At 46.2% G+C, this 24,577-nt stretch overlaps 1 protein-coding gene across 2 annotated transcripts in view; it reads right to left on the minus strand.

The window, feature by feature from the left end:
- Positions 1-655: 655 nt before the first annotated feature.
- The window catches only part of BUB3 (BUB3 mitotic checkpoint protein), a 31,282-nt gene continuing 7,360 nt past the window's right edge, over positions 656-24,577 (minus strand). For both annotated transcript variants that reach the window (XM_073546433.1, XM_073546434.1), the window contains exons 2-7: positions 18,658-18,852; positions 18,504-18,573; positions 6,626-6,777; positions 3,884-4,042; positions 1,477-1,654; positions 656-1,330 (exon numbers count right to left, since the gene is read on the minus strand). In XM_073546433.1, coding sequence (XP_073402534.1) covers positions 1,110-1,330; positions 1,477-1,654; positions 3,884-4,042; positions 6,626-6,777; positions 18,504-18,573; positions 18,658-18,852 — 975 coding nt within the window. In that variant the 3' untranslated portion in view covers positions 656-1,109. The remainder of the gene's footprint in view (positions 1,331-1,476; positions 1,655-3,883; positions 4,043-6,625; positions 6,778-18,503; positions 18,574-18,657; positions 18,853-24,577) is intronic.

Raw genomic sequence — 24,577 nt, forward strand, 5'->3', positions numbered from 1 at the left:
GAAATATACCCCAAGGAGGATCTCAGAAATGACCTAGGGGACATTATTTCTACAATTATCTATCTACAATATAAAGGCCTCAAACAGTCTTATTTTTGTAAGAAGCTTGTAAGAAAATAAGTCATGAATTTTGTTTTTTTTACTAGCATTTTATTCTTGTGTATTTTCTTACTAATTACATCATCTATATAATATTTACATATTTTATATATTTGAAAATGATTTATATTATGCCACTCTAAGGGGGTGTGCACACGCTGCGGATTCTGCTGCGGATCCGCAGCGGTTTTGGTCCTGTGATCGGATCCGCTGTAGTTTCTACTGCGGTGTACAGTACCTTTATTTTCAATGCAAAACAAAAACCGCAGTGCACACGGTGCGTATTTTTCCGCGCGGATTTGCTGCGGTTTCAGAATCGCAGCATGTCACTTCTTTGTGCGGAATCCGCAGCGGTTTCACACCTACTCCATTGTACAGGTGTCAAACCGCAGGGGAAAACCGCAGGCTAATCTGCAGATAAACCGCAGGTATTTTGACCTGCGGATTTTGCAAAATCCGCAGCAGAATCCGCAGCGTGTGCACACACCCTAATAAAGCTAGATTCAGCAGGTGGCACGAGGCATTAAAACAGAGTGAGAAGTGCAATCACACACAATTTACTAAGGGATTCCATATTTATTGGTCTTATTTACAAAGATATCCATCAATGTAAGGGAAAGTTGGGTGTTATATACAGAGGAAAAAGTAACAAAATAGAAACTGCAACATTGAAAGAAACAGAAAAGAAGTGACACGAAAAAGATCTTGAACACTGTGACCAGCAGACAGACAATCTTATAGCTGTCAGAGTCCTCCAGGTGAAATAATGAAGGGCAAGAAATGCAGAGGAGGTCGACACGCTTCTGTATAAAACAACTGAGCATAATTTTATCTGTCAGACGTCTATCAACTGACGGATATTGAAAGCTTGGGAGGATGTGATAAAATCTCCCCCAGCCCTACAGTCAGCCATAGTTATCTGTCCTTAACATCAATAACGCTATTCATGAGGCAAGGGAAAATTAATAAAAAATCTTGGTGCTGGGGGAGGAAAGGCAGGTGAAGCTGCCTCACTTGGGCTTTGTCTCGGCGTCTGTCACTTGCCGTATGAAGATAGCATCTTCGGGGTGTTCAATGTCATCCATTTCGTACATGTAGGAGGCAGCGATTGCCAGAGTGCTGCCGTCAATGCTGAAGGCAAGGGAGGCGATACTTGTAGGGTAGCGGTGGAACTGGCACAGACGTTTTTTGTTGAAAGGATCCCAAATATTAACAAAACCATCTGAGCCACCTGCAGAATTTAAGGAGAGGAGAAGTTAGCACCATTATATATCAGGTCACAAGACAACAGCACCATTACAAAAGGGCAGTAATGTAGGAAGTCAACTGGGTACAAGGTGGTGCAAGATCTCTTCTGGTGGGGGCAGGTGAACGGACCTGTAGCGAAGGTGTTGTGGACGCTGTGGAAGGACACGGCGTTCACAGGATAGATCTGCTCAATGTTGTTCTCCTTCAGCCGGTGACACTTGAAGGCATATTTCTTCTTCTGGACTTCCAAGCTTGGGTCTAAATACTCTACAGCAACTCTGCCTTCAATGGAGCTCAACACGTAGCCCTGCGACAAACAGAAATGGGAGTTATGGTAGGGAAATAAAAAAACGAGGTCTTGAGCGGATTACAATAATCTAAATGGAAAAGTTCAGGAGTAATCCAGACCTCCCACATGGAGGTAAGAGGTGGCATCTGTCGGCTGCTGCACAGGTATCATACATGTATCCTAACAGGTTAGGTGAGCTGGTAAGTTTCCGACAAAAGCATCAGTGGCAAATCTTCTACATCAAAAGTAGTGAGATACATAACACCCTTTAAAAAGAGATGCTGAGAGAACCACAAGCAACAGGAAATCGAGAAATTTTCTGTAATGTCAAATCCTTTCAAGCAATGTGCATATCCAAGGAGAAAAACTTGCAAAATGGCCCAGGTGCAGAGACAAAAAGACTACTATCCTTCTAGTTGCTCTGTCTCTCCCTAGGGTACATATGGGTGGACCTGTCGATTAAGCAGACGGGAGAGAAGCCAAAGAGAGACCGAGTGGACTCATCTCTCTGTGCCTGGCTCATTTCACTGGTATACAGGGTTTGTGTCAACAATGTCTGAATGTTTGTATATTAAGTTTATGGTGCCGATTAAGAATAGGACTTCAGTTTTGACTATAGTTTCTGAAATATTTAACAGTTTAATTACAGTAGAATTCTGGCTTCAAAAAGTTACCGTTATAGCATTGCAAGCCTGCAAATTGACATAAAGATAAAAAAAAAAAAACAGCTGAAAAGAAAACATGTCCTTATTTAACATTTGCAAATCCTTCATCTTGAATCAATATTCCGCAAAAAAAAAAAATAAATAAACAAAAAAAATAATTAAAAAAAAAAAATCGATAGAAGCATTAGGCCGTATTCTAATGGAGAATCCGCGAGTCTCCTGACCCAGAACCCAACAGCCTCATGGGCATATAGTCTATTGAGTTTGGGTTCGGCGACACACAGCCAGTTTATACATCATAGTCCTTACTCAGCTATCAGAATTTGGCCTTGCCCATGTAAACCATTAAGAATTCACTTTTTTTTTTCTAAAACATGAAAGTGTTAATAGACTGGTGCAACAGGCAACACATGCAATGAAAAATTTAGTAAATTTCAACTTTTTTTTTCCCTAAAGAGGAGAGAATGCATAATATCATGTTGCAAAAGCAACTAGGAAGAAATCTAATATATAAAGCTCAATGTGGGTGTGTATGTATGCAAGTATGTATGTCAGGGATTGGCATCTGCACCGTCACAGCTACAGCCACACATCTGGCCCCCGAGAGCATCATAAGCTATGTTGTGAGGTGAAATTTTAACCCTGCGCGTTCCAATTCACCAAACAATTTTGCCCCTATCTACATAATGGGGAAAAAGTGAAAGGAAAAGTGTTGGAGGCAAATTGACAGCTGCCAGATGTGAACAAGGGGGACTGAAAGAATGAGAGCGATGGCGCCAAAGAGTATATACCGTACAGTTGGTAAGGTGGGGCCCTGACATGGGATACTCACCACACACAAGGATATGAACACACACACAAAATGCGCTACACACTACCACGTGCTTCACCACATATACCACCCTCAGCACTCATTTCACCACACATACACCAACCTTGCCACATAAAAGTCAAAACACAAAAGTCGCCACTCAAAACTCGCCACGCTGTCCCAGAGCTGTTTAAAAGATGAAAAATGAGCTGTGATTGGTTGCTATCAGCAACAGTTTTCTTTGTAGACAGTTGTGGTAACCGAGGCCCATTATTCTTATCATTTCTATGGTGTTATCGTCCTTCTGTAAAGCTGGAAATAACACAATTTATTACCGTGCCAACACAGACCACCCTCTGAAACAGACTGCAGGGGGAGCCCAGTATCACACAGGATAGGATTAGATACACGGCTCAGCAGTCAGTATCACACAGGATAGGATTAGATACACGGCTCAGCAGTCAGTATCACACAGGATAAGATTAGATACATGGCTCAGCAGACAGTATCACACAGAATAGTATTAGATAAATGGCTCAGCAGTCAGTATCACACAGGATAGGATTAGATGCACGGTTTTTATGTGCAATATAATCATTATAATTTGTTATAACTAACCACAGTTGGTTACTATGCCCAGGCAATGCCGGGCTCTTCAGCTAGTGTAATATAAAATATCAATATTTTTGCATGTAGTAAAACCATGCTTCCTTTAACAGTTGGGATATATGCTACTGCATATAAATGCATGTGGTGACCTCTCCCAAATACCTGTTTATTGGGGAATGCTCGGATACACCGGGTCTGGTACTTTAGACTGGATTCACGTCTCTGTTGCACATAGCCCATGTTCCGGAGATCCCATACTAACACTCTTCTACCAGCGGTGCCTACAATCAGTCGGTCTCCAGACACAGACAGCGTATACACCTACGGGAGAAAAGAGATATTTAATATGTAGTATTGAATCAAACAAAAACAAGAGGCGACACAGTTATAAGAGGCGGCATATAGGATGGAAAAAAAAAAAACATACAGGAATATAGTCTGCACAGAATGCCAACATCTTATTAGCATGTTCCCAAACTAAGATAAATGAAGCAAAACGCAGCGCTGGAGAGGTCAGCTGGTAAATTAAGGTTTCTGCGTCTAGGCCAGCAAAAGACAAGAAGTCCCACAGTATTTCATAAAAAAAAAAGCTGCAAAATATTTTCATGTCATCAATTCACACCATAAGCTCTCGAGCCTGGGAGCTGTGCACAAAGAAAGTCAATTACTGAACTTGTCAAAGATTCTGCATCCATCCACGGCGCATGGCAGTGCGGTTATAAACATGGTCTACTACAGCGGCTACGGTAGAAGCACAATGAAGGTTAGGAGAGAATTCATTATGATGGCCAACGTACAAGAACAACCAGTAAAGAGCAGTTTACATAATTTTAGCCCACAAAGCCCAAATGGCACCCCCTCGCCTGATTGTAGTAGAAACCGCCCTAACCCAGAGATTTTTAGTTTCTTCCCAGATACCGATCTATTGGACCTGTATACTTATTCTCCAGGCTCTATGATACAGCAATGGTGGGAGCCAGGAGAGAAAGCATTGAACCTGCTGTGGAATCTTAATATTGCGGAGTCTGCAGAGCAACACTGAGATTGCAGGGTCATACTGCAACATTGTATCTAATAATGGTGTCATGTTGCGACCTGCAACCTACCGTGACACAGATGCTAATGTTTCCAAGCGAGTCGAATTTTCTGCCGCCGGCTGCAAGTCGTCACTGACTTGCATGTGTTTAAAGCAACAGCGCAGCTGTAAAATAGTTGCACGGCAGCAAGTCACAAAGTGCACCAATGTTTTTGGTCACGTAATTTGGTGCTGTTCTTACATTTAGCCTTGATTAGGTCCTTCCAGCCCTGCAGAAAGAAGTAGTGACCAAAATCTCTGATGATGTCCTTAAAAGTAGACGTGACGTGTAACCAGCTGCAGCCGATCACTGACAGAGGCGGTTCACCAAAGCAATAGAGTGTTGGCTGTGTGGGACAAGGAATTCTAGTAGCATCAGATCAGCCCCAGATAGGTGGAGGGTGGTTGACTTAGATTTTTACTGATAGATTGAAATTTCACAAACCCTTTAAAGTTATGCCAAGCTAACACAAGCATTTCATGTGCATCCATAGATACAGGGGAGAAAAAGAAAAAAAGCCCAATTTATATGATGGACCCCAAAAACTATAGCCAGGTGTATTTAAGTTGTATCACTTTATGAAAGAAAAAAAAAATAAAAAGTTACAGCATTTTTTTTTTTTTTTTTTTTAAAGTGACAGAAGATGGATTTCCATCAGCGCCCCCCCCTTAGGGGTCCGATTATATCTAGAGGGTCCCTTATGGGGTCTAAAATTAATGTAGGGTTTTCAGTATAGAAAATCACACACCACCTTGTGCCCGCTATACTGAAATACAAAAGGGGATGCTGCACAGAGGCCTCTTAGATTGCTTGCGAAAACGTAAGAAACAGTACGGCGTAAAGACAAGTGAAAGAACTAGAGCGAGTGTTACCCGTGTAAGCAGCAGGAAAAATTACAAATGAATGCGGTGGCGCTGGCCACTTTACCCTAATGCCACAGGTACGACGGCTGCCACCATTACCAAGACATACAGCGACCATAGCACAAGTGCAGGAGGAGGGGGGAGACGAAAGAACAGTTGTAATGAAACAATCTCTTGGAGAATGCTAAATCTTCTTTACAAACTGGTGTCACACCTGGATTGGAAGTAGTCTTTTTAGCCACCGGTTTCATCCATCACCCCAAACCATGGTGTCAAGCCGTCGAGTGGGTGGACACATATCAGGAGTATGAAAGTTATAAAAAAAAAAACCAAAAAAAAAAAAACAGAAAATGAAGAAACCTGACGTGCCGCTCTGTTTGAGCCAATAGGTAGGCGGTTTCCCAGTGGCCGTCTATTATGCGCCGTCCTGTCAGCTATTCATCACCGGCTTTTACTGGCCACATACACCCATAAATCAAACCAAGAAACAATGCAATTATTCTGCTCCGCACAAAGGTCTCGCCAGAAGTAGATTCAGTCGTGATGGGGTAAAAATGACGGCCATTTAGATGGAGTGCAGGCCCTGTAATGATGGCTCCAAACTGGTCAGTATATTTAAGAGGGAAGCACAGGCACAGAAGCGCCGTGTTGATTTAGTGGAAGGAAAAGCTTTCCTGCTTCATCTTGACACAGTAACTTAGCGGAAAATATGAAGGAGAAAAGGATGTAATAACTTAAATGCTCGCGCTGTAATCTTATGTGAGGTCTGCGGAAGAAACAATTGGTTTTAGCCGAGCACAGAACTTACGCTTCACAAATAGCGAAATATGATGGAAGGCAGGCAGCAATGCGGCAGAACTCAAATAAGTTTACAAGAGAATAAAACGCTGCCTAATGTTTAAAAAAAAAGGATAAAATTGCAGCAAACAGGTCTAAAACCCAATATATAAAAAGAGCAAGCAAACCTTATCAGGTTGAGAAAACGTTCCTGCGTTGCATGGCGTCCGCGGATCCCACAATTTCACCGTCTGGTCCCAACTACCCGTCACCATAACGTTCACCTCGGGGCAGAACTCCACGCATCGAATGGGGGCATCGTGACTCCCAACCACGGTTTCTGCAAAACAAACATTGCAAGAAAAAAAATGTAAAAAATAAATAAATAACGCCCTCGGGCCACGACTATGAAATCTTACTTTATGTGACATACTGGTCAGGTCTATTCACAAGTCACTGGCTAACAACGCTATATTTATATAAATGGCACTTATGGCCCATTATTTTACTGGTCCTAAAGAGGGTCGAGACCTTAAAGCCACTTAACCCAAAGGATACACTTCGCCAATACCGAAAACGGTGCTCTAGTGTTCCCTTGGTTACCAGTTTGAATGGAGTGATGTCCTCGTATGCACCACCACTTAATTAACCCCTTTCCTACATCAGAAGTGTTATTCCGTCCATGTGACCTGGGACTTAATTCCCAAGGACGGAATAGTACGTCTAGTGCGATCAGCGGCGCTCACGGGGGGGGGAGCGCCGCTGATCGCGGCCGGGTGTCAGCTGATTATCACAGTTGACACCCGGCACTGTGTGTCAGGGGCAGTCACGGAACCGCCCCAGACACATTAACCCCCAGGACACTGCGATCAAACATGATCGCAGTGTACCGGCGGCAAAGGAGAGAAGAGAAGCGCGTAGGAAGGGGGCTCCCGCCGTGCTTCCCTGAGACCCATGACAGTGATGTCCCCCCTGGAACAGTGTAATAAAGTTAAAAAAAAGTGTAAAAATAAATTTAAAAAAAAATAAAAATTCGCTAAATTAGAAGAAAAATATTCCCTAATAAATTCATTTTTTGAAAACAAAAAAAAAACAAACAAAAAAAAATAATAAAAGTACACATATTTGGTATCGCCGCGTCCGTAGCGACCCGCCCTATAAAACTGTCCCACTAGTTAACCCCTTTATTGAACCCCTTAAAAAATAAAAAACGAGGCAAAAAATAATGCTGTATCATCATACCGCCGAACAAAAAGTGAAAACGCACGATCAAAAATACGCATATAAATATGCATGGTACTGCTGAAAACGTCATCTTGTCCCACAAAAAACAAGTCACCATACAGCGTCATCAGCGAAAAAAATAAAGTTATAGCTCGCAGAATAAAGCGATGCAAACATAATTTTTTATATAAAATTGTTTTCATTGCATAAAAGCGCCAAGAGAGGTATCGCTGTAATCGTACTGACCCGAAGAATAAAACCGCTTCATCAATTTTACCGCACACGGAACGGTGTAAACGCAACCCCCCAAAAGAAATTCATGAAATGCTGGTTTTTGTTCATTCTGGGTCCCAAAAATCGGAATAAAAAGCGATCAAAAAAGGTCACATGCCCGAAAATGGTACCAATAAAAACGTCAACTCGTCCCGCAAAAAATATAAGACCTCACATGACTCGGTGGGTCAAAATACGGAAAAATTATAGCTCTCATATGTGGTGAAGCAAAAACTATTTTTACAATAAAAAGCGTCTTAGCGTGCAACAGCTGTCAAATATAAAAATCGCCATAAATAGTAAATTAAAAACCCCCTGTTTTCACCCCCTTAGTTAGGGAAAAATAATAAAATAAAGAAAAAAAAAAAAATGTATTTATATTTTCCCATTAGGGCTAGGGTTAGAGTTAGAATTGGGGGGTTTCCACTGTTTAGGCACATCAGGGGCTTTCCAAACGCGACATGGCGTCCGATCTCAATTCCAGCCAAAAAAAAAGTCAAACGGCGCATATGGGATATCAGCGTACTCAGGACAAATTGCACAATAACTTTTGGGGTACTGATACCCTTGGGAAAATAAAAATTGGGGGTGAAAAGATCATTTTTGTGGAAAAAAATATGATTATTTAATTTTACGGCTGTAAGTTATAAACTTCTGTGAAGCCCTTGGGGGTTCAAAGTGCTCACCACATATCTAGATAAGTTCCTTGGGGGGTCTAGTTTCCAAAATGGAATCACTTGTGGGGGTTTCCACTGTTTAGGCACATCAGGAGCTCTCCAAACCTGACATGGCATCCGATCTGAATTCCAGCCAATTTTGCAGTGAAAAAGTCAAACGGCGCTCCTTCCCTTCCGAGCTCTACCATGCGCCCAAACAGTGGTCCCCCCCCCACACATATCAGGTATCAGCGTACTCAGGACAAATTGCACAGTAACTTTTCCAGTCTAATTTCTCCTGTTACCATTGGTAAAATAAAAAAAAATTGAACCTGAAGTAAATTTTTTTTGTAAAAAAAAAGTTAAATGTTCATTTTTTTTTTTTAATTTTTTTTTTAACATTCAAAAATTTCTGTGAAGCACCTGAAGGGTTAATAAACTTCTTGAATGTGGTTTTGAGCACCTTGAGGGGTGCAGTTTTTAGAATGGTGTCACTTTTGGGTATTTTCTATCATATAGACCCCTCAAAGTGACTTCAAATGTGATGTGGTCCCTAAGAATAAAATGGTGTTGTAAAAATGAGAAATCGCTGGTCAACTTTTAACCTTTATAACTTCCTAACAAAAAAAATTTTGGTTCCCAAATTGTGCTGATGTAAAGTAATAAGTAACATTTCCCACATGTTTAAGTTTTTTGTTAAACGCAAGTTATATGAATGAGATTTTACCACTAACATGAAGTACATCATGTCATGAGAAAACAATGTCAGAACCACCGGGATCCATAGAAGCGTTTCAGAGTTACTACCTCATAAAGGAACAGTGGTCAGAATTGTAAAAATTGGCCCGGTCATGAACGTGCAAACCACCCTTGGAAGTAAAGGGGTTAATTCTCTATAGGATTGTGGTATATGGAATCATCAATAAGTACAAATGAGAAGCCCCGCAGCCATACTGTCACGATCCAGCAATCGGCAAGGTATTCCGTATTCTAATGAAAACTTAGATTTATGCTCCAAATTATTTAGTGCTGCAACACCTTTACTGGGGGGTGACATACCTTGTTGCATAATATAAGACGTGCAATATTAAAAGGGGGTTTGTTTTTTAAGCAAGAGCCTGGTTGCTAAATACAAAAGTTGGCCAGATTTATAAGTCACCGACTTATGGCAAAGTAGGGTTTCGCCGACCGAAACCCGACCACAGCGTGAAGTCGGCCATGCGGTCGGCAAAACGAGTGCCAAAGTCGGATTTCCGAGAATGCTTGCACGTGACGAGAGAGAGATTTTTTTTGCGCACTTGCATGGGGGGGGGGGGGGGTTGGAGAGAGAGAGAGAGAGAGAGAGAGAGAGAGAGAGAGAGAGAGAGAGAGAGAGAGAGAGAGAGAGAGAGAGAGAGAGAGAGAGTGTGTGTGTGTGTGTGTGTGTGAGTGAGTGTGAGAGAGAGAGAGAGAGAGAGAGAGAGAGAGAGAGAGAGAGAGAGAGAGAGAGAGAGAGAGAGAGAGAGAGAGAGAGAGAGAGAGAGAGAGAGAGAGAGAGAGAGAGATTTTGCGCACTTGCATGTGGGTGTGTTTACTGTCCTCCACTCCCTGCAGACTTTGCTTCCCCATTAACTTGCATTGGGTTTCGTGTTTCAGTTGGGCCTTCGACTTTTCACGATAGTCAGCCGATTTTGTTCGACTCGACTTTTGAGAAAGTCGGGTTTCATGATACCCGACCCTAAAAAAGGCAAAGTCGCTCATTTAGTGGCGACGCAAGAGAAAGCTTTTTTTATCTTACAAATTTTGGCATTATCTTTTCACCGCATTAAAGACAGAAAAAAAAAAGAAAAATAGGGATTTTTGTGTACTCACCGTAAAATCCTTTTCTCCGAGCCAAATCATTGGGGGACACAGAGACTGTGGGTGTTATGTTGCTTGCTACTCGGAGGACACTAAGTAAACACAGAAAAAAAAAGTTAACTGCTCCCCTGCAGTATACACCCTCTCGCTCGCTGGGAATTCCACAGTTCGGTGAAAAAAAAGCAGGAGTATTGAACGAATGACAATCATAACTGTCAAAACCTAAAAATGCTACAGTGAACCAATAGGCCAAACAGGGTGGGTGCTGTGTCACCCAATGATTGGCTCGGAGAAAAGGATTTTACGGCGAGTACACAAAAATCCCTATTTCTCCTACGCCTCATTGGGGGACACAGAGACCGTGGGACGTCCTAAAGCAGTCCCTGGGTGGGGAGCATACTTCTGCCAATACCCCATGTACCACTGAGTTAACCCGTGGTACTGCCAATTGCAGGCTGCGTCTGCCGAGAGCTGCATCCGCAGAAGCCTGAGAATGAATTAGGCAATGTTTGTAAAGGTAGGCAAACTGGACCAAGTCGCAGCCTCGCGGAGAGGCCTGAGAATGAATTTCGTAATTTCTTGTAAAAAGTATGCAAACTGGACAGTCGCAGCCTTGCACACCTGGTCTGCCTAGGCCTGGTGCCGAATGGGCGAAGAGGCGCCCACTGACCGGGTAGAGTGCGCCTTAATCCCAGCTGGGACAGGCGCGTTCCTGACACGGTAGGATTCCTGTATCGCCATGCGAATCTACCTTGTTAGCGTTGCTTATGACGCAACTAGACTTTTCGTATGCCCCTCTGGGAGCATGAACAGGGCATCTGACTTGTGGAAGGGAACCATCCGCGAGGTGTACCGTATCAGCGCCCTAACCACATCCATTCTATAAGGAGACGCCACATGAAACACTCTTTGAATGAACATCTTGACTTGAAGCCTGATGGCAAATTGGGAAAGCACTGACAAGGCCGAAATTTTGCCCTTGAGCGAGCAAAGCACGAGGCCTGATCGAAATACAGATTGAAGGGATTCTAATATGGCCAGAATGGAAAACACCAGAGGTGACTGACCATGAACCTTGCCCACGAAAAAGGTTGTCCAGGTGTGGTGATATATGCGCATGACCACAGGCTTCCTAGCACCAATCATGGTGGAGATCACGACGTGAGAGAACCCAGCCCGAGTTAAAAACCAGGATTCAACGGCCACGCGTCAAAGACCGGGCCTCGGAGCCCTGGTGGTAAATCGGGCCCTGCGAGAGTAGGTCCATACGATCTGAAAGTTGCCAGGGGACGTCGGCGACCAGTTTTAGTTCTGCATACCATGCTCGGCGTGGCCAATCTGGCGCGACTAGGATCACTGGTACTCCCTCCGCTCTTCTTGATGACCCTCGGAAGCAAGGGAAGAGGGGGAGTAGATGTACAGGAGCCGGAAACAGTGCCATGGCAGAACTAGAGCGTCCGCTCCTATGGTGCATGGATCGCACGATCGGGAAACGAACCGAGGAACCTTGTTCAGTCTTGAGGCCATGAGATCCACATCTGGGGTCCCTCAACGAAGACAAATCTGCTGAAAGATTTCCAGATGAAGAGATCACTTCCCCGAGGCAATGCCTTGGTGACTGAGAAAATCTGCCACCCAATTTTCCAAGCCCGGGATGTGGCTTGCTGAGATGGGCGAATGGTTGCTCACGGCCCCATAGAAGATGTAACTCACTTCGTGCATGGCCATCCTGTCCCGGGTTCGTCCCTGGTGGTTGATATAGGCTACAACCGTGGCGTTGTCGGATTGAGACCCGATGGGGTGAGGTGGACACTCCGTAGAGCTAATGTGATCGTTCGTGTCACCAAATGTTAATGGGGAGACGTGACTCTCAGGCTGACCAATGACCCCGTGCCGTGTGGCGACGAGAGACCGCACCCCAGCTGAGGAGACTTGCGTCAGTGGTTACTATCAACCATCTTAGTGGGGGTAAAGACCTCCCTTGATTCAGGGAGGACCTCAGTGTCCACCACCTGAGGGCTTGCCTGTCTTGCAGGGACAGAGGAATCCGACGATCCGGGGAGAACGGGTTCTGGTTCCAAGCTAACAGTAACGCATGTTGTAAAGGACGGAGGTGGAACGGTGGAAAACGGAACTGCTTCCATCTGTCACCATCCTTCCGAGAACTCCCATGGTGAAACGGATGGAGTGAGAAACTGGTCGAAAAAGAGACCACGCTGCTTGTTGTAAGGCTTGGGTCTCTCCTGAGGGAGGGTGGTGAACTCGCGGGAAGTGCGAGTCATCCTGGGAAAGACCTTTCACAGTCTAACTTCCACCTTAGGCGAGAAAGTGTATCTACTGTTATCCACAGATTCCTCACAGGCTGGAAGGGACGGACCCTTGATGAGCAGGTCGTCCACATACGGTAACACTACCACTCTTTGAGAGTGAAGAATGGCCATGACAGCCGCCATGACCTTGGTAAAAACCCTGGGAGCGGTGGCGAGTACGAAGGACAAGCCAAGAACTGGAAGTGTTTCTCGTGAGTGGCAAAACGCAGGACCTCCTGAAGGGACGGGCAGATCGGAACGTGAAGGTAAGCGTCCTTGATGTCGGTGGATGCTAGGAACTCTCCCCTTTTCCATAGAAGCGACAACTGATGGGAGAACTTCCACTCGGAACCACCGTACCTTGAGAAACTGATCTAACAATTTGAGATCCAGAATGGGTCGTGTCGTCCAGTCCTCTTTTGGAACCACAAAAAAGGTCTGAATAAAAAAAACAAAACCTTTCGTGAAGGGGCACCGGAATGATGACTCCGTCCTTTAGCAGAGCCTGAACAGCCCGAAGGAAGACTCTTGTCTTTCTCTTGGGGGGAAAAGGAAAGTAAAACCCCCGGGTTGAAGTGGGAGAAGAAATTCTATATTGCTTCCGAAGAACACCAGCCTCCTGACCCAATTGCCGTCATTGGGTAGATCTATGAGCTCTGGCTCCCTCAGATCCAGAATCCCTAGGCCTGGATTTCCAAGAACAGTTAGGTCCGTATGATGCGAGATGATCGAAAACGTGTCGGCTGTTGGTTGCAAAACAGCTGAACAGCCCTTTTACTGAGGAAGGAATTTACTTTCTCCCCCCTGGTAAAGTCAGAAATGAGCTGGTCTAGTCTCTCTTCAAAGGACGACCCTTTTGAAAGGGGGGGGGGAAGTCAACGATCTTTTCGATGTGGCATGCGCCCAACAGCCGCTGAGCCCTGGGGCTCTTCTAATGGAGATCGCATTAGCGGCAGATTGAGCCGCGCAATTGACGGTATCAAAAGAAGCGTCTACTACAAAGACCGCTGCGTGAATCATCTGGCTGGCGACAGTGGTTGCCTGCGGAGAAGATTGGTGCCCTGGAATGAAATAATCAGGACTTCTGCCCAAGCGGCCCTTGCCTTGGTGACCTAAACTGCCACGAAGGATGGAGAAAAAAAACGCTCCTGAAGCTTCCAAATATTGAACGGCAGTAGTCAATTTTGACGATCGGAGGGGTTTCTGACTGAGGCACCCTCAGAAAACAGATAGGAGCGTTGTAGAAGCAAGACACGGTAGAGGAGGTTCACCGGAGGGAACTGTAATCAATCCTTCAATAGGTCTGGAGTATTTAGCCAGAGTATACTTTTGCCCAGTGAGCCACTTATGTGGCCAATCCCTATGTTACTGGACGCTGGTAAACAACAGCGCACACGCTTGTTCCATAAATGAGACGGAGTGTTGGAGCGGGAATAATTTCCTCGTCCAACTACAGAATCCTGTTGACTGATTCTATAAGAGAATCAAGCGACTCTTGATCAGTTGGGGGATTCTGAGGGGCTGACACGTAAGATACGAATTTAGAGGCATGCTCCCTGTGAACCTAGAGAAGGGGCGAGCGAGAAACAGGAGTCGCTGATGCTGAAGCGCGAACGTGACTAAGGTACGCGCCATGTGTCCGCTTTTTCAGAGACCTGACCATCCCTTGGACGAGTATGGCTCCTGACTTAAATAGTCCTCCCGGAGGTAGAGTAGCCTGGGTCAGAGACTCCACCGACCATGACAGGGCGCATCCCACTCAGGGGTACCAGGCACAGGAAGCCCGTCAGCAGTCGCTGCGAGGGGCGTTGGAGCACAGGTCGGGGCGCAGTTTGGGCGCAGGCCGTGCGGTTCGTGCTTAACAGATTAGATTGTGCACTGGGTAGGGCAGACTTGCAAGTGGTACACACGGTAAAAAACGCAGTGTATTTCTTAACAGCTCCAGAAAGGGTTAACGGCAGAGTCTAGCTGCAGAGAATGTGACGGGAAGTGGTTAAGCTTTAATCTGAGGGAAGATGCAGCTTACCCTCGGTCCTGTGTTATGTCCCCCGGGACGAAAAACGGTGGCCCTGTGGCGTCGCCCGGTATTCGGCTGCTCCTGCAAGGGTTAACTGCAGCAGAGGTAACAGACATGGCCCCCGAGATTAAAATTGCGCGTCTTGTTAGGAGCGAGAGGCGCCAAGAGGAGGGGGGCGGCGGCAATAGCGCGGGCGGCGCTATTCAAATTGCGCCTAGTAGGCCGGAAAATCAGGGGGCTCAATTTTTGGCCTACCCCCAGTAGGCGCCGGGGGCGGGGCGGCGCTATTGAAATTGCGGCCTAGCAGGCCGGGGACTAAATTTCTGGGGCCATCTGAAAATGCTGAGCATGTGGGGGGCCGCAATGGGGCGCCGCCGCTGACTACAAGTCAGCGCTTCTCCCGGGGGCAGGACCTGACCTCATACCTCAACTCCAGTGCCTAAGTCAGCGCCGAAGTCCATTCTTCTTATCCTCCTGGGCTGATGTAGCAGAGCTGGAGGAGTTCTTGAATGGGGGGATACTCGATCGGTCCTCCCTCTGGGCAGGGGGACGGAGAGCTTAAAGAGGTATGCTCAATCGGTCCTCTCTCTGGGTAGGGGGACGGAGAGCTTAAAGAGGTATGCTCAATCGGTCCTCCCTCTGGGTAGGGGGATTGAGAGCTCTGGGGCTGATTCAGGGCATCCGAAAAAGCGCTGTGCAGGTCCTTCTCTATGCACTCCTGTGCAATCTTGTTGCGCTTGCCCTCGTATCCGTTCAACCATCATGGGAACCATCGTCAGAGGAATCAGTCCTGTTCGTCACAGGAAAGGTACGTGAAGGGTTACTCCATGTGCTTGCCTGTTGTTGGTTCGGGGGGGGAGAGTGGGCCGTAGAAAGGAACAGTCGCCCCCTTCATTCCATTAATTAAAAAATAAAAATTTACAGAAAATTCAAAAATAAAATAAAAACGGTGGGTTCTGAAACCAGACCCAAGTGCCTCCTACAGACACTAAGCAAGAACTGGGGAATTCCCAGCCAGCGAGAGGGTGTATACTGCAGGGGAGGAGTTAACTTTTTTCTGTGTTTACTTAGTGTCCTCCTAGTGGCAAGCAGCATAACACCCACGGTCTCTGTGTCCCCCAGTGAGGCGTAGGAGAAAAACAACTATACATGTTTGGAATCTGCGTACTCGTACTGACATGAGGACTCATATTGCCAGGTCAGTTTTACAGTATAATGAACATGGAGAAGAAAAAAAAAAAAAAACACATCGTGAAATTGCTCTTTTTTTGCAATTTCACCAAACTTGGAAAAAAAATTTTCCCGTCTTCCAGTACACTATATGGTAAAATCAATGGAGTCATTCAAAAGTACAACTCATCCTACAAAAAACAAGCCCAGCTATATTGATGGGGGGGGAGAAACTGAAAAATAGCAAAGTCATAAAAAGGTTAAAGAGGACCTTTCACCAAATTTTTCATGGTGAACAGGACATACGATGTAATAGGGTTTGCAAAGTAGAATAAAACTTTTTTTTCTAATTTTGCCTCTGTTGCAAACTTATTCAAAACGGACCTGTCATGATGTCATCAGTGTCACATGACCTGAGGCCACAGGTCCTGCAAGCCAGAGTGTGCAGCCGAAATACCGTATTTTGCGGATTATAAGACGGCCCACAAATTTTGAGAAGAAAAATAGGAAAACTTAATAAAATGGTGGTGCTTCTTATAATACATGAGTCTTATTGCTAACAGGGGTGGCTGCGGTGAAGCGGGGTCCCAGGGTCACCAATGGAGGAGGCAAGGGTGGAGCGTTGCTGCAGGTTGCAGGCTGGGATGAGGGGGTGTTCCGATGTGCGCCGCTGCGGGTGTTCGGTGATGCAGAGGAACACCCCCTTATCCCAGCCTGCGGCAACGCTCCATTCTTTCCTCCTCCAGCACGGGCGATAAGGTATATCTGCATTATAAGACGCACCCTCATTTTCCCCAAAAATTTTTTGGGGAAAAAAGTGCATCTTATAATCCAAAAAATACGGTAAGCATTGAAGATATACTACACAGCACAAAAGTGTGGCGGTATTAACTCCAGGTGTGTAATATATCTTCAGTGCAGTGCTTATTTAGGCTGCACACTCTGGCTTGCAGTACCTGTGGCCTCAGGTCATGTGGCACTGATGACATCACAGGTCCATCTGAACTTCTATGTTGCTGCCTGCCTAGGATTGGTACATACAGGAAGCAGGTACACGCTCCCAGTGAAAACTATATTAATGTATGCATTATCCACTTGGACGTAACTAAATTTAATTCATTAGGTGCCAAATATTTGACTGCCGATATCTCTGGACTACTGTAATGCTCTATTAATTGGCCTCCTCCTCACTCGACTTTCCTCTCTCCAGTCCATCCTTAATGCAGCAGCCAGGGTCGTCTACCTGGCTAATCGGTACTCGGCTGCGTCTGTTCTGTGCCAGTAATTGCACTGGCTGCCCATTCATTATAGAATCCAATTCAAGCTGCTTGTTCTCACCCACAAAGCTCTCCATAGTGCGACATCCCCCTACATTTCCTCCCTCATTTCTGTTTATCGGCCTACCTGTTCGTTACGCTCTGCAAACGACTTTCGACTAACCTCTGCACTAATCCGTACCTACCACTCCCGGCTCCAAAACTCCTACCTCGTTGCACCAATCCTATGGAATGCTCTACCCCAGGAAAATAGGACTATCCACAACTTACACAGCTTTTAGGTGGTCCCTCAAAAAACATCTGAGCAGCCTATCATGTTCCCTAATCAAAGTCCTTTTATGTGTGCGTGTGTAGCCCATTCCCTATTTATCCGAGAATAACCCTACATCAAACTCCACTGCAGGCAACAGCACAACAAAAACTGGCTGGTGACTACCTGATGCAGCCTTTATCCATCCCCCACTTCCTCAAGATGGCTGGACCATCATTGTAAATAAGCCCCTGTACTTTGTGTCTCCCCCACCTCACTGTAGATTGTAAGCTCCTACGGGCAGGGTCGTCTTATTTTGCTTTAATTATTGTATTAATTTGAATGTTGTTACTTATGTCTTGTATATGAACTGTTGAATTGTAAAGCGCTGCGGAATATGTTGGCGCTGTATAAAGATTATTATTATTAATAATATCTCTGCAACAGAGGGACTAAACAAAATAAAAAAAAAAAAACAACACCTTGGTGTTCCGCTCTGCAGCCACATTTCATGGGGTGTCCAGTTCACCACGAAAAACATGGTGAAAGGTCCCCTCTAATAAAAATGCTATCAAACAAAAACCATCAAAACATTATATGGGATCCCAAATTCGTATCATTTAAACACCTCCCACCGTTCAATACACTGAAAACTTAAAACATAACAGGTATCGAAAAATGGAGATACAAACTATATTTATTTTTTTTGTTAGTATCCAAACTTCTGAAATTTCTTTTTACCGCTCACAATCTATGCAGGTTTGGTATTGCCGTAAGCACAGGAAGGATCATGTGTAACAAAGGCCATAAAAACGAAAACCCAAAAACAATTCGCCGATTTGCTTTTTGCTTTGTTTTTACCATTTTTTCCCACTTAGATTTTTTTTCTGTCTTTCAGTATATTTTATGGTAAAACACATGGCGTTATACAAAACCCCCCCGCAAAAAAAAAAGTCCTCATATGGCCACGTCAGAGAAAAAAAAAAAAAAAAAAAAAAAACAACACACTGGCAAAAGTTAATAAAACTCCATTTCTTTTTCACACACTTACCTCCATCTGTATTCAGGTCGTGCATTTTTAACTGGTGATCCAGGCCTCCGCTCCAGGCATGAGTAGGATCCTACGATAGAAAACAAACACGCGTTATGTAACTGGTCACAGTCACACACCAAACAATAAAGACACCTTATCAGAAGATACGTACGTAGAAAGCGCAGTCAAGGACAGGACCGGCATGCTGGTACTTCAGTCTCATTGTGTTGGCAGGAACATCATACAGGCGGACAGAAGAGTCCCAGGAGGAAGCCAGTAAGAACTGGGAAGTGTTTGGACTGAACTTGACGGCAGATATTCCATCCTCGGGGGCTTGATTGAGCTTAAATTCGTTGGAGCCTGTCATCTAAAACAGTAACAAAAATATTGAAAAACGAACATTTTCAACATGACTTATTCCAAACCTAGAGCCACTTAAACCATCTGCGGTAATGTACAGAAAAAACAGGATTTTTAGGTTGCTTACCGTAAAATCTGTTTCTCGGAGCCTTTATTGGGGCACACAGAGACCATGGGTGTATGCTGCTGCCACTAGGAGGCGGACACTATGCACAAAAAAAAGTTAGCTCCTCCTCCGCAATGTACACCCCACCGACCGGCAGGAAATTCCTCAGTTAGTGAGAAAGCAGTAGAAGTAACAGGATAGATTGAAAAACAGAACAGACAACTCAACTGTAAACAACTAACAACCATAAGAACAGGAGTTGTAGAACATGGGAGGGTGCTGTGTCCCCCAATGAAGGCTCCGAGAAACAGATTGTACGGTAAGCAACCTAAAAATCCTGTTTTCTCTATCGCTTCATTGGGGGACACAGAGACCATGGGACGTCCCAAAGCAGTCCCTGGGGAGGGAGAACAAACTTCCATCAGGCCAGCGGACTCACCACCGCTGCCTGCAGGATCCTTCTACCTAGGCTGGCATCCGCCGAAGTGTAGGTGTGGACTTTGTAGAATTTCACAAACGTGTGAAGCGATGACCAGGTTGCAGCTTTGCACAGCTGTAGCGCGGAAGCTCTGTGGCGCACCCCCCAGGAGGCACCCACTGCCCGGGTAGAGTGAGCTCTAATTCCCGGAGGGGCCAATCGATGTTTGACGCGGTAGGCTTCCAAAATTGTCGATCTGATCCAGCGAGCAATAGTCGCTTTGGAGGCCGGCTGACCGTTTCGTGCCCCATCTGGAATGATGAAGAGAGAGTCTGTCTTCCGCAAAGGAGTCGTCCTAGCTAGGTAGACCTTCATCGCCCTGACCAAGTCCAGCTTGTTCAAGGAGCGCTCCCAAGGGTGAGTTGGACCCGGACAAAAGGACGGGAGAACAATATCTCATTTAGGTGGAAAGTGGACACCACTTTAGGAAGGAAAGAGGGCGGAGGCCGTAGAACTACATTGTCCTGGTGGAGTACCAAGAAAGGAGAGCGGCAAGAGAGGGCCGCCAATTCCGACACGCGCCGGATGGAGGTGATGGCTACTAGGAAGGCTACTTTCCATGAAAGGAGAGATAGGGAAACTTCCCTGAGAGGTTCAAAGGGAGGACCTTGCAGAACCTCGAGAACCAGATTAAGATCCCAAGGATCTACGGGCGCTCGGTACGGAGGAGCCGTATGAGCCACTCCTTGAAGGAAGGTCTTGACCCGAGGACGGGAGGCCAACGTCTTCTGAAATAAAATGGACAGCGCCGAAACTTGACCTTTCAAAGAGCTGAGGGCAAGGCCTGCATCAAGCCCTGCCTGAAGAAACGCCAGGACAGAAGGGAGCGAAAAACGCATGGGCGGAATGTCGTTGGCCTCACACCAAGTGAAATAGGCCTTCCAAGTACGGTAATAAATTTTGGAAGACGATGGCTTTCTGGCCCGGATCATGGCATGAATAACTCGATCCGAAAAGCCTGATCGTTTCAAAACCTCGGTCTCAACAGCCACGCCGTTAAATTGAGCGGTCGAGAATTGGGGTGGCAAATCGGACCTTGAGACAGCAGATCTGCCCTGTCTGGAAGCTTCCAGGAGGCGTCCGCGAGAAGGTTGATGATGTCCGCGATCCAAGACCTTCTGGGCCAATTCGAGGAGATGAGGATGACTGGAATTCCTTCCGCCTTGATTTTCTTCAACAGCCTGGGAAGAAGAGGCAGGGGAGGGAACAGGTAGGGGAGCTGGAACTGCAACCAAGGAATGGCCAGAGTGTCGGCGCCCACTGCGAGAGGATCTCGAGACCTGGATACAAACTGTGGGACTTTCCTGTTGAGACAAGAAGCTAGCAGATCTACGTCCGGGGTTCCCCAACGACGGCAAAGCTGAATACATACCTCCGGATGTAGGGACCACTCTCCCGCCACGAGACCCTTGCGGCTGAGAAAATCGGCGGCCCAGTTGTTCACGCCAGGAATGTGCACCGCGGATATTGCCGGGACTGAAACCTCTGCCCAATGAAGAATTTTGGACACTTCTGCCAGGGCTAAGACGCTCCGTGTCCCCCCCTGGCGGTTGACATATGCCACCGCTGTGGCATTGTCTGTCTGAATCCGGATAGGCAGGCCCTGAGAAGTCTCTCCCAGTGAACGAGAGACAGATAAATCGCTCGTATCTCGAGGACGTTGATCGGCAGGGCTGACTCCTGAGTCGACTATCGACTCTGAACAGTATGATTGCGGAACACTGCCCCCCAGCCGAGGAGGCTGGCATCCGTTGTCACAATCATCCAGTGAAGGGGAAGGAATGACCGTCCTAGGGAGATGAGGAGACGTCAGCCACCAATTGAGGGACTGCTTGACCCGGTATGAAAGACGAAATGGGCGATCCAGGGAAAGGACAGACCTGTTCCACCGAAACAGGATGGCGTGTTGGAGAGATCTGGAGTGAAATTGGGCAAAGGGAACCGCCTCTGTCGCCGCCACCATCTTTCCCAGGACTTTCATGGTTGTCCGGAGATGGAAGTAATATGATCTGTAGCGATCGTACATCCCGCTGCAGGGAGCCAATTTTCTCTTGAGGGAGAAAAACCCTCAATCGACGAGTGTCGAACAATAGACCCAGGAACACAAGACGTTGTATCGGGACAAGACAGGACTTCTTTTTGCTGATGAGCCACCCGAAATTGGACAGGGTGTCTAGGACGATGGTAAGACTTTGGCGAGCTTGATGAAAGGATGGAGCTTTGATCAGAATGTCGTCGAGGTACTGAAAAAGAACTAGAGTGCCCGTGGGGGCCGGCGGACGGCTACGCTCAGACTTAGACATAATGAAGGAGGAACAGAAGGACCCTGAAGAAAAGCTGGAAGGTTGGGGGACAGAAAGGCAGAGGAGGGTGTCAGTCTGTAGTTGCAGAACTACTCACGGTCCGGTGTCCCCCAAAGCGATGTACCAGGCTCGTGAAAATTGCAGGGCCCCAACAGGGGATAGCTGACATGCGTCTATCGTCTCCGGCTGACAGGCTGCAAAGATGGCGGCAGCCTAAGGTGGAGGAAAAAACGCGGTTCAGGAGGGACAAGAAGGGCGGAGTTAGCCGCCTGAACTAAAGGAAACCGCCCCCCATACCCAGCCACAGGCCAAGAGAGGGGGTGGGAGGGCCTAGGAACGGGCGGGAGTGCAGCCGGCCTATGAGAGTGAGCGGGGGGGGCGTGAAGGCCTAAAATGAAGCCGGGGACTAATTTGAAACTGCGGCCGCCTGTCAGCACTGGGCGGCGCGGAAGTCCCGCAACGCTCCCGCAGCCACCCAGAAGGAAGACGCCGCCAGAACCGCGCTGTAAGATGAAGTCCCCGATGAATACAGGCGGGGGGGGCAGGGCCCGCACCGCAGTCGGGGCCTAGATGAAATGCAGCGACAGTCGGAAGGCGCGGGCCGCGTATAAGAGCCTGCTGCGCTGCCTTGGCGCCGCTCCAAGGTATCTTTGCGGTGATTTGCTCCGTGTGCCGCTCCTCTGCTCCAATAAAGGTACCTTCTTTATCCAACGCTATCTGTTAATGTTTCCCGTGTCCGCGCCTCTTCCGGCCGACAGGCTCTGGTGGGCGAGTGGGTGGGAGGTGTTTGGCAAGGACCATCCGTCGCTGGCACGCATCTGCGCTGAGCTTCTGGTCCGCACGGAGAGCTATGAGGATACGGGGTGGCAGTACACGCCGTACTCATAGTCTGTTTGTGGAGGTACAGTTGTGACTTCACACTGTACCCCTCCGGAAACCTGAAAAGGAACGACGCACATCGAGGTAGATATGGGTCTAATGAAAGACCCGTGTCCACCTCCTACTGACACTAAGCTAAACTGAGGAATTTCCTGCCCTTCGGTGGGGTGTACACTGCGGAGGAGCTAACTTTTTTTGTGCATAGTGTCAGCCTCCTAGTGGCAGCAGCATACACCCCATGGTCTCTGTGTCCCCCAATGAAGCGATAGAGAAATTACACTTGCTGCAGATTATCACATGGTCTATATTAAACGCCGTTACTTTGTAAGTCAGAAATACTGTTTTTTAAAATGCAAAGTGACAGTGACAAAACATCAGATCGCACTCTGACCAAAGTTACTCTATGGGGTCGTGCACATGTCTGATTTGAACAGGTCCAAAGTAACAAACAAACAAAAAATAAAAAAAGGATGCACGAATTGCATCCAAGATTTGGATTGCACTCGGCCATGCAAGGTCAATGAGTCCATAGAAAACCTCGGATGTCATCGATTTCAATGGACAAGATGGAGAATTGTTCTCCTCATCCAAGAGAATTGGATAGCAATATGCTGACACTGATCAGATTGCGATTTGCACAATTAACCGAATTCGCAAAAATAAATCAATAAATAGTTATGGAACAATCACTGATAAAATGGTTCTCAACCCATATAGAATCAGGTTATGAAAGGACACACCCCGATAACACAGGACAAAGAGCCAAAAATTATTTTATTTGCTGGTGATCGCTGACACACTTACACCAGCAGGTAATTGGACTGAGGGTTCCTACAGATGGCCGTTCAAAGATTACCTACTGGTGTGGATGCACCATTAGGTACATGGTCAGCAGAGTGTTTTATCTTACAGTCTCCATGCAGACACATAGGTCCGTACAAACCCTGAACACTCAAATTTGCAGATTGCTGAATCAAGAAAATCTGCAAAGTTATCTTTTCTGCCAATTGTGCCTGGCTATTTGTTTTATGCCCAAATCGAAAGACATGAACTGGAATATAAGTTGGTATGCATGCAACATGTAGGCGCCTGTTCACACTAACCACTAAACAGACAACTTGAAAAAAAAAAAATACGGTACACCCTAAGAAAATAAATATCAATAGTGTATGTAAATAAAATAGGGTGCTTAATTGACACTGGTTTGAAAAAAAAAATTTAAAAAAAAAAACAGCGAAAGAGCCATCCCAGTTTGTTTCTTTTGGTTTTTGCACCAGATGCAAATAAGAGCACGGCCTCCATCCTCTTTGATCTAGATATTACATTGATATAGCTTCCCGGTGCTGGGTGTTCACTAGTCAGGCTCTCGGTCCTGACTCGGCCCTTATTCACATTTACATCATTTTACATATGGTAAGGTTTTAGTACTAGAGGTTTGGACCATCCCGAGTAGGGTCACCGTGACGCAGTGCGATGGCTTTTAAGGTTATTTTATCAAAACAATATTAACGAAGTACTCTTATTTTCATGCATTATTGCTATTGATTTAGTTACTGCAGGGTATTTTCTCTTTTTGTTTGGACAACGCTGTGGACCACAGTGAAGTCCTAGAAGGCGACGCCTTATGATGAATTGCTTCACACATCTGCACTTCACGGTTTGCTTGCGGATTGAAATATCCAGAGCGGCCCCAGATCTCCATCGTCTCATAGTGACATACTAGCCTGTCTCTGAGTGTCCAGGTTAAGAGATCTGTGGCCACTCTAGACATGGCAGTCCTCACACAGATGTGACAAGGGCCCATAACAGAAAATCCTAATGTCACCCAAACCCAAATTTTCTGTCCAGATAATGAGCCGTAATGGTTCTGATAGCCCGCCGTACACATCCCATAATACAGCTTCATCAGCATATCGCTTCTCTGAAAGATGTAAGTAATCACTGTGATTCTTCCTAACGAGGCCTG

Source organism: Dendrobates tinctorius, unplaced genomic scaffold, assembly GCF_039654945.1.
Source record: "Dendrobates tinctorius isolate UK_male_01 unplaced genomic scaffold, ASM3965494v1 ptg000147l, whole genome shotgun sequence".
Classification (NCBI taxonomy): Eukaryota; Metazoa; Chordata; class Amphibia; order Anura; family Dendrobatidae; genus Dendrobates; species Dendrobates tinctorius.